This window comes from Nicotiana attenuata, chromosome 12, assembly GCF_001879085.1.
Source record: "Nicotiana attenuata strain UT chromosome 12, NIATTr2, whole genome shotgun sequence".
Taxonomy (NCBI): domain Eukaryota; kingdom Viridiplantae; phylum Streptophyta; class Magnoliopsida; order Solanales; family Solanaceae; genus Nicotiana; species Nicotiana attenuata.
In genome coordinates, this window is record NC_032000.1 from 19,148,112 (window position 1) to 19,160,960 (window position 12,849).

Below are 12,849 nucleotides of genomic sequence, written 5' to 3' on the forward strand. Positions count from 1 at the left end.
ATTCTTCTACTGGTTCTTGAGAATAAATTGCATACTTCATTCTATCCGGTCGTTAAGGAGTGTTTCTAGATGCCACCCTTGATTAGTATATTGATATGATTAGTTTACTACCGGTTTAGTATTGAACCTATGGGGTCGCACACTAGCGAGTGTTCTGATCTTTGCTTAGAATTACTTAATTTATTTTTTGATAATTAAATTAAAGAATTTAATTAGTCAAATAATAAAGTTATTAGTCCATATAAAATATTATTATATTTTTTCTAGCACAGAGGATATAATTAATATTGTGTACAAATTAAAATTTTCTATTTGGAATAAAAATTGAATTATATTTCTTGGTTGAAACATATATATGTGATGTATATAATTTATTTTATATAAGAGATGTATATAAAATATAATATTAATAAAAGGCTTGTTAGTAATTTCAATTTGAAATTGGATTAAATCACGTGTAAAGTTCACAAAAGGAACTTGTCGCCAATATCTTCCCATCTGGAATGGGATTAATCTTTTATTAATTATGAAAGGTTTACAAGTAACAGATTCCAACTTTGAGTTGGAGTAATCACGTGAACAAATCTTCGGCAGTCACAAACCTATTTGAATGGGTTTGAACTTTTATGGAAAAAGTTAAAAAGCTTTTTTTTTTTTTAAATAAAGCTTTACCCTAAGTAAATCATTACCTCAACTAAATAGGAAAATTTTTTTAGGTGATGCTATATAAAGGATAATGGAGAAAAATTTACCACATTAATTCTTGAGAAGAAAAATCATTTTGTGAACGAGAGAGTGCAATACAATGCCAAGAGTGAAAATACAATTACAAGAAAAGTGTTTCTTATTCTTCTATCGTTGAGTTGAGATTTTTTGAGAAAAATTTCAGCACAAGGTTTTTCAATCAATTTGTTCGCGGGTTTCATTGATCAAAGAGTTGATACCAAGGATCGGTTTCGGTGTGGATACACATAGAGTCTTCGCACTATCGAAGAATTTTTGAAACGAGACTCTCTTCACCAGGTACATCTTAGATTCAATCTTTGACATAAAAATAAATTTTAAACACGAAAAGATCTTCCTAGGATTGTTATTGTCTTCTGCAACATGTTATGAACGTCTATATTCAATCCTTCAGGTCTACTACCTGACTTCATGCTCTCTTTTTCTTGTTCTTTCTTCTTCTTTTTTATTACATTTTGTTTCGCCTTGTTCTCATAATTTTATTTTTATCCTCTATATAAAGTAGAATGCTTTAATTACTCATGAATCACAATTTGTTTAAAAGTAAGGCACAATCATTATTGTTGCTTTATATATCTTCTTTAATTATTGTCTTTCTTTCATTGATTACAATTTACAAGTAATTTAAAGGGGAATGCTTGATGTTTAGCCATAATTTGATCCTGTTAAAAAACATTCAAAAGAACTCCGAATTCTAGTTATACCAGATGCTGAGAATTTCTATGGTTACGTTTAACGATTCATTTTCAAGATAACAAAATACATATCATCATTCACCAATCAACTTCCTTTAAAATTTATACATTTTTTGCTTCTTTTTATTTTATTTTTTGGTAGGAACATATTTTGCTTCATTTCTATGTAGAAAGAAAATTACAACTAGCTTAGCCTGAAAAATCAGTGCACAAAACTTGGAGAGAAATATCCTCTCTTTATATCTTTTTCGTCATCATTCTTCAATATGCTTAGCGAAATTCCTGGCTATTTATTTCTACGAGGTTAAGTGACCAACGTCTTCCCATTTCTTTACATGCGTAGAGGCCTTCTCTGCCTGCATTTTCAGCAAAACAATAATAATTTATTGTAATACCCCATAAATTTCAAACAAGGACATACTGGTCATTTAACAAACCAAAAAAAAAAAAAATTAGAATAACTAAAACGAGAGGGCCCAATCAGCCCATGAGAATAAACCTAACAGAGGTAAGAGTTCTGCAAACATAAGGAGTCAAAAACAAATTCGGAGAGGAGTGCTTCGCACTAAGCAGTAGAACGTGAAAAACAAAAATTGTTAACCAAGAGAAGATATTGGCGCATAGGATCTGATTTCCATAGTTTGAGGCCAACTTTGGGAATTTCTTGGTTCAAGTAATTCGTCGTCCACCATTGATTTTCCTTCCGTGAAGAAGAACAAGGTATTTTGATATTCTACTTACCTTAGATAATTTGTTTCAGATTCTCTTCCTTATTACTCAATATATAATCTATCCTTTATTGGTTGGTTAGTTAATTATAAGTAGACATAAGAAAAGGGAATAGAATGAATGACTTATGGAATTTCTATCGCCAAGGTACTTGTAGCAGAGTTCTTGTATTCATGAATTCCAGAGAAGAAACTATCAAATTTTTGCACCAAAGGATATTTTTTTTCAAATAAGAAAATCAAACCTTGTGCCTTAGAGGTGGTAGTATCATAAAAATAAGGACAAAAATAGAAATAGGTTATCTCCATTTTAATTCACGTACTCTTACATTAAGTAAGTTTAAAAAATATATATATATGAGTGATCAGACTCCAAGGAATTGGCTCATGATATCAATATCATGTAAATTATAGATTGATTGGAGGAATTTGTACGAATTGCTCGAGGTGAAGCATTTGGTATTTCGGCACGAGTACTGTGAGTAGTAATCTTATCGCAATTTGTGTTTTCATAACTTGCATGATTTACACATGATTTTTAATATGAATATGTTACCGATTATTTTGAGTTGCATGTGGGACAAGTCTTTTACTCGATATGATACCGAAATAGTTATTTGAGATGCATACCGTGGTTTTAAATATTTTCGTTGTTACTAGATCTGTTTTACCGTTACTTGAATTTACTGTTATCGAAAGGAAATTATATGATTTGATAAGAACCGAAATGCCCTATATTGTTTTAAAATAGTTTCTACGAGTATATATGGATTAGAGAGACAAGTATAAATGGGAGTAGACATTGAAGGATCCCGTAGCTAACGGCGGGTTCGTTAGACCTGGTGCACCTTGTATTTACCGATTACAGAGTACAGTTATAGCCCTCGCTAGTGGGAAGGTAGAACTAGCATACCGTTACCAATTTCCCTCGAGTAGGGACTACCGTTATATATGACTTCTTGCAAAGAAGTCCACAGTTATACCGATTACATGATCCGTTCATTGAAACCTCCCAAATATGAATATTGATATTATACAGTGGTTACCGAGCTTATTACTGAATTGTTAAATGTATTATACTACAAGAAAAGCATGATGAGACTAAAATTGTTTATTATTTCTGAAAGGGCATTTTTATGTTATTTTCTCTTTGAGATACTAGCATGTTTCTGACTTGTCCCCAAATAAAAACGGTTGTGGTTAAGTGTTATTACTCACTGAGCTAGCGACTCATTCCCCGCTAATTTTTTTTTTTACAGAGACAACAGTTGACGCAGGCGAGGATTTCGTTAATTAGAGCGTACAGGTTGAGAATTCTTGGTGAGCCTCGCACTTGTTCGCGTGGGCGGAGATGTTTATCAATTGTTATAGTCTTTTCTTTGAATTCTTAGAGTCGCTCCATAGTCATTCTTTTAGTTTCATGAGTATTATTTTGCTATTAGTCTTTTGTTGAGTATCGTTCTTTATTATCAAGGTTGGAGATAAATTAGTATTTCCGGTTGTTAGTGGGTTGAGTAGTAATGGTGGAGACTCGTTTTGGTTGATTGATTGGTTGTCAATTGTTGGTATGATATTAGGATGTTTGGTTGTTGATTTCTAAGACAGGTTTATTTTTGGGATAGTCCAAAAACAGGGGAAACTCTGTCCGATTTTCTGTAAAATACCGATGAGGCTTACTTGGGGGCACTTGCTCCTAGGTGCCGGTCATGATCCTAAATTGGGTCGTGACATTTATTCAGTAAATATACCTCAAGTTTAACGTTTATAAACACTATCAGATCACTTAAAACATAATTATAAGTAGTTATCTAGAGAAAATGAGATTTTTTAACACGAAAAATAAATATATTTCCTGCTACAGCTGGTTAAAATACACAAATAGTAAAAAATTATGGTACCTCTTTATTCCAATCACATCTTATTGTGATTATAGCCAAAATCAAAGTCTGAATTGCAGTTCCACCAAAGATCATTCCAGCCCAGATGCCCTATAGAAACATTTTCATTACCATAATTTCACTTTTCTACATTAAAAATGAAATATAACTTAAATCATTTCTTTACTTTTATTTACCACTTTCTATAAGCTGAAAAATTATAAAATATGAGGAACATACCATAACACCATAGTGGAAACCCCATCCCATTATGAAGCCAAGAGGGACTCCAAGTACATAATAGCAACCCAAATTTATATATGCAACATATGCTTGCCATCCAGATCCAACAGCAACCCCTATAAATATCAAAATATAATTAAAAAATTAAATAAAATAAAGAAAACAAATTTAGAACCTATTAACTCTTTGCTTAAATAATACATCTCATATAAATGAATACATGACAAGCAGAGACGAATCCATGATATAGAGTCATTAAATTTAGAATGAGTACGATTTTTAATTTTTTTATATGTATATATAGTTCGAACCGAATGAAATGAGCTGTGAATTTACCCGAGAGAATGGGTTGAACGCTGTTGAGGAGAACAGTGAAGGCCAAGAGAATAGAGAGTTTATGAACAGCTTCAAGGACGGGTTGGCTTGTTGAGAAAATAAGAGCAAGTTCATTGTGGAAAAATATGATCAAAATCCAAAAAAATAAACCAATCACTATTGATTGTGTAACTGCTACTGCTGTTGCAAACTTGGCTCCTTTTCCATTTCCAGCTCCCAACTCATTTGCTACCCTTACTCTGCATCATGTGCATAAAGTTAAATTATTTCTAAATATATTTATTTTATTATTCTTTTTTGGACATAGTAAGAAATAAAAAGGCATAGCATAAAATTGGAACCAAAAAAAAAAAAAAAAGAGCAGCGCGATGCACAAGGCATTTCGCGTTCACACAGGGTTCGGTGAAGGGCCGCACCTCAAGGGGTCTGATGTAGACAACCTAATTTAATGCAAGCATTAGTAGCTGTTTCCATGGCTCGAACCCGTGACTTAGAGGGTCACACGGAGTATATTATAAGTTCTTGAAATGTTTTGGATCAAATAATGATAACCACAACTCCCGCTATGTGCGAGGTCCAGAGAAGGGCCGGACCACAAGGGCCTATCATAGGCAGCCTTACCCTGTATTTCTGTAAGAGACTGTTTCCACGGCTCGAACCCGTGACCTCCTGGTCACATAGCAGCAACTTTACCAGTTACGCCAAGGCTCCTCCTTCATGAGTTTCAGAACGATTGCACTAATATTGAAACTATGTACACTGATAGTATAAATAATCTCTGTTTTTTTAGTGTATATATAACTCAATTTTTTTCTTGATTAGTACTATAACATTTAGAAAGGTGTACTTGGACAAGATTTTTTTTCTAACTCCAAAATCTTGTGGACCTTGACTTGATATATAACATGTGATTCTTTCGTGTCTATTTTCCATTTCTGAAACTGTTACATAGCAAATTTCTGATAAATTATATTGAATTCGTGCAAATTATAGACAATTACATTACGAGCATTACCTAACTGGTCGACAATTATTGGCCATAGAGTTTTGTCTTCTGCTAATAAAAGAAACAGGTGAAAGGACAAAGCTATAGACTATTTGGAGTGAAATGAATATTTTTACACTTTTTCTTTTCAACCACTTTTTGTCTTTTCAGTCAACTTTTTTGAGTACTTTCAATATTATATAAATGATTTTGATGGATTTTAGCCCCATATAAGATCACCAAAGATTCATGTTATATAGTATTCAAGTGCTAGATATAGGACTAAATTTTAATAATTGAATAGGAGTTTCAAGAATTAGGTGAGTGAATTACTCTCATTCTTCCTTAAAATTTTAATAGTGTCTATTCACTATACAGTATAATCATATTTCTTACGAGAAATTAAACTATTATGTATAATATATATATATATATATATATATATATATATATATATATATATATATATAGTAGTACTGTAGTAATATGTTCAATAAAGGTATTTTTCTATATTTAAGGTAACTTTATACTTTTTTTAAGGAGAGAAAAATGATCCTTAAATGAAATAATAAGGACATATATAATCCAACCCTGTATAATCTACTAGCTGATCAACGACAAAGTACTACGAGATGTAAATCGTACTAGGCAAGCTCGGTGCGACGAGCTTTAACTGAGGAGTTGTTGGGGAGAAAAATCGATCACAGGTCTTCCATGTAAGAAATCACTCACCCAACCAACTCAGTCAATACTTACGGGTGAAATGTTTCTACTCATAAAGGAACCACATAAATTTACGATGATTTTCTAGACAAATTTTCAGAAAAAATGTATTCGGACGTTTTGCAAAATTTCAAACACTTTGTGGACATCATATTTGTATTATCTCAGCCCACTAGTGATACTATCCGCTTTGATTCTAGGCCCGCACAATTTTTCTCCCATATTTTATCGATGTAGGATTCACGTAGGATGTTACAACATTAGCTTTTGTTGTTTCTATCACTAGTTAGGCCAAAGAGGAACAAAAGACAAATTGGGAGAGCTAGTTGTCCAATTCAGTCATTTTCATAATTCACTGTCAAATGTAAGACGGAACCTATTCCATCCACTTATTTTCATAATGTATAATACGAAAACATTAAATTAATTATTATTATTGTGTAAATGAAAAAGGAAATAGACATACCCAGTTCCAGCAAAGAAACCAAGAGGAATCATTAGTTCCCAGCCATTGATATTCATGCTGCAAGAATTAAAAGTAACAAAAAATTAAGACAATCAAATAAAAGAAAGTGACATCAATTAGTATTATGTTTGTGTTGGACAATTTAAAGATAACTTGGTCTTTTTCTTCTGTCATCAATTATTATGTTCGACAATTTAAAGATTACTTGGCCATTAAATTTGACTGAGACCAAATTATGAGACTTGTCTACTTCATAGTCAAGAATGGCAAAGGCAATGATCCCCAATTACATTTAACTTATGGTGTTATCATTATCATTAATTTATTCATTAAAAATATAATAAATACTCCTAGGCTCTTTATTCCAGGAGGAACTTAGGAAAAAATAAGTTATTTCTTTCTTAATCTGAAAAAAAGACAAATATTGCGGACCACAAAAAATAGACAAAAAAATCAAATATTATGAACCACAAAAAAGATACCAAAAAATCAATTAAAGGGGAGTAACAAGTTAAAAGGATTAAAAGAAGACGTAAAAGAAGGAATGAACTAATCATGCAGCTAATTAATACAATTAACATCATCATTAGTGCCATAATTTATTGGTCTAATTGTTTTTTTGCTTTTTGTACATGTAATCAAGGAGAAAAGTTTGCTTACCAAATGGATAATGCGTCCACAGCAATTTTAGCATTTTCCAAATTACCAGTCATCACAATTAGCACTCTATAATACCAGTTCTCCAAGCTGTTCCATATTTATGGTAATGTAAGATTAGATAGAAAAAATAGACCATAAAGAAATTGCATTAATATAAGCAAATATATAAAATTATGACATGATGGCAAATTTTTTAGCTCCCACTCTTAAACGAAACAAGGAAAAAGAAAGAATTTAACTTATATACACTATGTATAATAATTTTACACTATTCGTGCAATTTTAAAATAAGATAGCATATAACTTACCTTATTTTCCTTGATTACTATCCCACCTTTTTTTTTAGTTATTTTTTAGATAACCTAATAGTATAAAAAATATTTTATCCTATCTATGTATAGAAGTTAAACTCTAAAATTTGCTTTCTAGCTCATTTCCCTTACCAAACCTATGTTGCTTGTACTCTTTAAAAATGTTGTCGTGCACGTATCGGTCAGGATCGCTCGACATCATTTTAAAGAGTCCAAGCAACATAAAAGGCTACCCGGTGCACTAAGCTTCCGCTATGCGCGGGTCCGGGGAAGGGCCGGACCACAAAGATCTATTGTATAGAGCCTTATCCTGCATTTCTGCAAGAGACTGTTTTCACGGATCGAACCGGTGACCTTAATCACTCAAACAAAAGACTAGAATCTTGAGATGAGAATAATACCAGAGCATGATTCCAGAAGAGACAGAGAGCTTGAAAAAATCCCAAAGACCAGAGAAAGCTTCCATACTAAAACCAGTCCAAGAAAGAGGACAACCACCACAAGTAGCATAACCAAACAACATCAACATAACCAACCACCAAGAGATATTCAAAGTAAGTGTTGTCCCAATAATACCCAAATGAAACTTGTACACAATCAACCAACTTATCAACACATGAAAAATGAATGCCACAAAATTTGCCCAAGCTATCACATTATTCTTCAATTGGCTCTGTAAAAACCTCTGTAGTGGAAATTGAAATGCAAAGCAAAAGTGCAGTGGAATAAAGGCCAAAACTACAACTCCAGATAACTCTGCGACATCCTCTGGTTGCCCAAGAAATTTCAAGACTGGCGTTGCGAAGAGAAATAAAGGCAACATTATAATACAACATAAGAAGAGTACTATCCAAGAACGTTGCAAATAGACTCCTAACATGTAATATTTCTTAGCACCAAATGCTTGTCCACATAATGTTTCCAATGCACTCGCCATTCCTAGCTGCATAATAAATAACGTCAATCAGGGGCGAAGCTACATATAATAAAAGATGTTAAATTGAATCTCCTTCGTACTATTAAAAAAATAATTTGGTATATTATATAAATTGTTGAATCTTTTTAACATAACGGAAGCTTTTGTATAGTAGCAAACAGAGGCGGACCTATGTTATTAAGTGAGGGGTCACAACCCAGAAAGTTCGGTAAAATTTCCATGAATACATGTATATATTTTTAGTAAATAGTGATCTATTAGTAGTGACACCCTGCATACAGAGCAGATTTTGGTTTAAAGCAAAAGTGCACCCCCGACCTTCAAATCCTAGGTCTGCCTCTGGCACCCAAATAGCTGCCCACCTGATCTCTTAAACTAAAAATAGCCGACGAATATATAATATATGTATAATCGTGTATAACATATGTATAACTGTGTGTAATTATTATATAATCTATGTATACTGACTAGAAAAATAAACATTAAATCTGGCCGGCTATTTGTGTAACAATTCCTTCAAAAACTGGCTTCACGCTGTAGGTTCAAAAAGCAAGTGTAGTGTATAAATGCATTTTCAACCCCCCCCCCCCTCCCCCCCTCCTCCCCCGGTTAGAAATCATATATGAATTCTCACTGTTGATGTCGCTCCATTATATTGAAACTGACTCGACGCAAAGTCTCATTTAAAATATATGCATAAAGAGAACTCGTGTAGTATACTTCTAGCTATGGGATTGAAGCGTAGTTGATTGATTAATATAGTAAGAAACTACGTACCATGAGGCCGAAATCGAAGCCAAGAACAACATTACTAGCAATGGACATAGCAGCAAGTTCAAGATCACCAAGATGACCAGCAAAAGCTTGAGTTATGACAAACATGGAGTAAGAAACTATTCTACTAAAAATAGCAGGGCCAACTATATGCCATAGCATCTTTGATTCAATCCAAAATCTTTTTGAAAAACTTTCTTCATTTTGGTTTTGTTCTAATATATAACTCTTGTGGATATTAGAAGATACATAATCTAATAAGGGTACCTTATTTTCCTCTATTTTTCCATTGCTAGACATTTTTTCCTTACCTAGGCTTTCTCTCTCTAATTTAGGCTCTACAAAAGAAGAAGGATTGAGAACTTAGAGAGAGAAAGAAAAAGCCTTAGAACAAGATTGAGGAAATGAAAGCAAGAGGAATTCATTTGTGTGGTTAATGCATATATATATATATATATATAGTAAGTAAGTCCACAAGAAGAACTCAAATAAGAAAGCAACACATTATAAAATTAAAATTGGAATTTTCTCCTTACCTATCTTTGGAGAAACCTCTTTTTTTTTTTTTTTTTCTTTTTTTTTTCTTTTTCTACTAGTGGCACAACTAGTTCACGGGTCCAAATATTTTCAATATATAACAGCATAAATGCATGGAACTTATTAAAATTTCAACATTAAATTTGAGAAACTTTTGAAAGTATAATAAATTTAGTGCTAAAAACTTTAAATATCGAACTTATTAAACTTAAAATCGAATATGTCATTGATATTGTCACTACATATTGACAGGGGCAGAGATATAGCCTTTCGGTTAAAGTGCTGAACTCATAATTGTTAACACGGAGTATGGATTTATATTTAAAAACTTACTAAAAAAATTCAATAAGTACTAGTTTTAAACTCATAAGTTTAATCGTATCATGAATTTAATGCTAAATCTTAAAAGTTAAACCTATAAATTTAAACGGTGGATTGACATGAGTAGTCGTAAGTATGTAGTTGATGATTGAGATTGAAAAAAAGCAAGTTGTCCAGAGATTCTTGGAGGATAGTACAATAATTCTGACAAGTGGCGGATGACAGTTCAGTCCTTTTTATTTATAGCTCTTTTTGTTAGTAATTATATTTATTATTGTGGTGAGTTCACAAGATAATGTTTCTTTCTATCCACGTCTTTTGAGCAGATTTAGAAAGACAAGACACCAGAGAAGAACAAAAGGAACTCTACTTTAAGGGAGCTATTAATGAGAGGTAGTATAAAATATTGTTGAAAAATAAGAGGGCTATAAAATACTTTTAATATTTCAAAGCTTTTTAAAATTATAGTTATCAAAACTTAGAGCTGTATTATATTTTTATACACATGTATATATAATGTAAAATGGCAGCCTAGTCAGAGACGGATCCAGGATTTTAACAGGATGAATGCACTATTAAAAAAAGTGGATTTATAATATAAAATTTACGGGTTCAACCTTTAGTTCTTACTATTGCGCATCCATTACGCTTTTGGAATATAAGTTCGAAATTAATTTTTTCTTTAAAAGAGTAATTTTCTTACGCCTATGTCTATTTCCATGTTGAAAATATTGGGATCAGTTGAACCCATTGACTACATGCTACGTCATACGTTGTTACTAGTTTTAAAATACATATTTTGTTTAATCATATAAGATTTTAAAACGACAAAAGAAGAATAGAAATTTTAATGTGTGAAAATTTTGAAAGAATAAACCAAACAATTAAAGAAATAAAAAGAAAAAGTACTTAATTACTATCCAAAAAGTGACACCAGACACGTCCATCCCCGTGGGCGTCTAGTTTTAGAAAGAAAAGGAAAAAAAAACAAGATTGATATAAGATTTGAACTCACAACCCCGCGTAGAGAGGTACACCTAATAACCATAACATCATATAATACTTTGAGCATGAGTGCACACACATATTTTAAATATTTTTGAAAAAATATAACATTACTATACATGATTTAGGGAGGGGAGCATGGGTTCACGTGCCCCATAGAACCCCCCCCCCCCCCCCTAGATACGCCACTGAGCCTAGTACACTAAGCTCCTGTTATGTGCGTGAACTGGGGAAGAGCCAGGCCATAAGGGTCTATTTACGCAGTCTTATCATGCATTTTCTACAATTACGACTAGAATCTGTGATCTCCTAGTCACATAGCAGCAACTTTACCGGTTACGCCAAATTAAAACTCCCCTTCACCGATATACATATTAATGTATCTGCCTTATGTGTATTTCTCTGTATCCGTTATTGATACATATAGTAATTTTTTTTGATGAAGCAGTGTCGGATTGGGTACATGTGCCTCTACCCCTGCAAATCTGAACTATATTATTTAATTATTCACAAATTTTGCTAAATAATTACATTTTAATACTCCTTTTTATTATTTAACCTATCTTATTAATTTGTTCAGTTGAGTAAGAGACCAGAGCACCCAATCAACATATGAGGCCAAAATTAAACCGTACGAGTCGATTGTCAGCTCTTTTTACAATTGAAAAGAGAAAATTTTGCAGGGATAAAATTGGTATTCATTATTTTCTGGTGCAAATGAAGACAAATGATTGCCATTCAGATGGACCTATCATATATTTAGGGTCGAAATCATGACCTCAGAATTCTGGACACTAATTTGGAGTATTTTGCCAACTGATGTAATTGCTTACGCAGGGCGAACTTAGCATGCGGTTTCAATTGAACCTATAACTTTCGACGCGTAGTGTTTCATCTCTCCCCGAATGATAGGTGCGGCGGTTAGGCATCCTTAGATGAACGAGTGGTCTTTAGAGCTTGGTCGTTGTGTGTCACCACCTCTCACCTATCCTACACATTCGATTAAGGTTGTCACTGCAATGCTACAGTTAAGGTGCACGTAAAAAATCGCTAAATTGCAACAACATAGGAGATATGAACTCATTATTTTAAAAATATAACGGGTTCAATGTTAAGAATCTTAAAGGTTGAACTCATAGAATTTAAATTTTAGATCCGCCTTTGTCAACTTACGAGCTCTAGCTAGAAATTCTTTTTTTTTTTCTTCTTAAAATTGAAAATAAAGTTGGAAAATTGGATGAAAGTTGCCATGAACCACTTAATTTTCAGAAAAAAAACTACAAGTATTAAAAAAAGTTTCGTCCGTACAAACTTTTGTCTTTAATTCCCCCCCCCCCCCCACCCCAACCCCAAGTGAACGAATAATTATTTGAAAGGTTAACATCAATTGGAGTTTGTTGTTCGTCTGTGTTACATTGAATGCTGTCATCGCATGCTACATTGCTATTTAATGATCATTTGATCCCTTTTAAATATCGACAGAAATTTAGTGCTCATGTATATTGTA

General features: G+C 32.7%; 1 protein-coding gene across 1 annotated transcript; it reads right to left on the reverse strand.

The window, feature by feature from the left end:
* LOC109235360 (protein DETOXIFICATION 27-like) lies at positions 1,454–9,908 on the reverse strand. Its single transcript, XM_019401434.1, has 8 exons — positions 9,483–9,908; positions 8,170–8,711; positions 7,458–7,544; positions 6,798–6,854; positions 4,624–4,862; positions 4,285–4,403; positions 4,066–4,155; positions 1,454–1,795 (listed from the first exon to the last, which is right to left on the reverse strand). The coding sequence occupies exons 1-8, from the start codon at positions 9,777–9,779 to the stop codon at positions 1,736–1,738; spliced, it is 1,491 nt and encodes a 496-aa protein (XP_019256979.1). The 5' UTR covers positions 9,780–9,908; the 3' UTR covers positions 1,454–1,735.

Bases quoted from the DNA above. Each gene is read 5' to 3' on its own strand.
- LOC109235360 (XM_019401434.1), bottom strand. From the start codon at position 9,779: ATGTCTAGCAATGGAAAAATAGAGGAAAATAAGGTACCCTTATTAGAT. The intron at 8,712-9,482 runs GTACGTAGTTTC...TTTATTATGCAG, and splicing joins GCTTCGATTTCGGCCTCATG to CTAGGAATGGCGAGTGCATT. The intron at 1,796-4,065 runs GTACCATAATTT...CTGAAAATGCAG, and splicing joins GATGTGATTGGAATAAAGAG to GCAGAGAAGGCCTCTACGCA.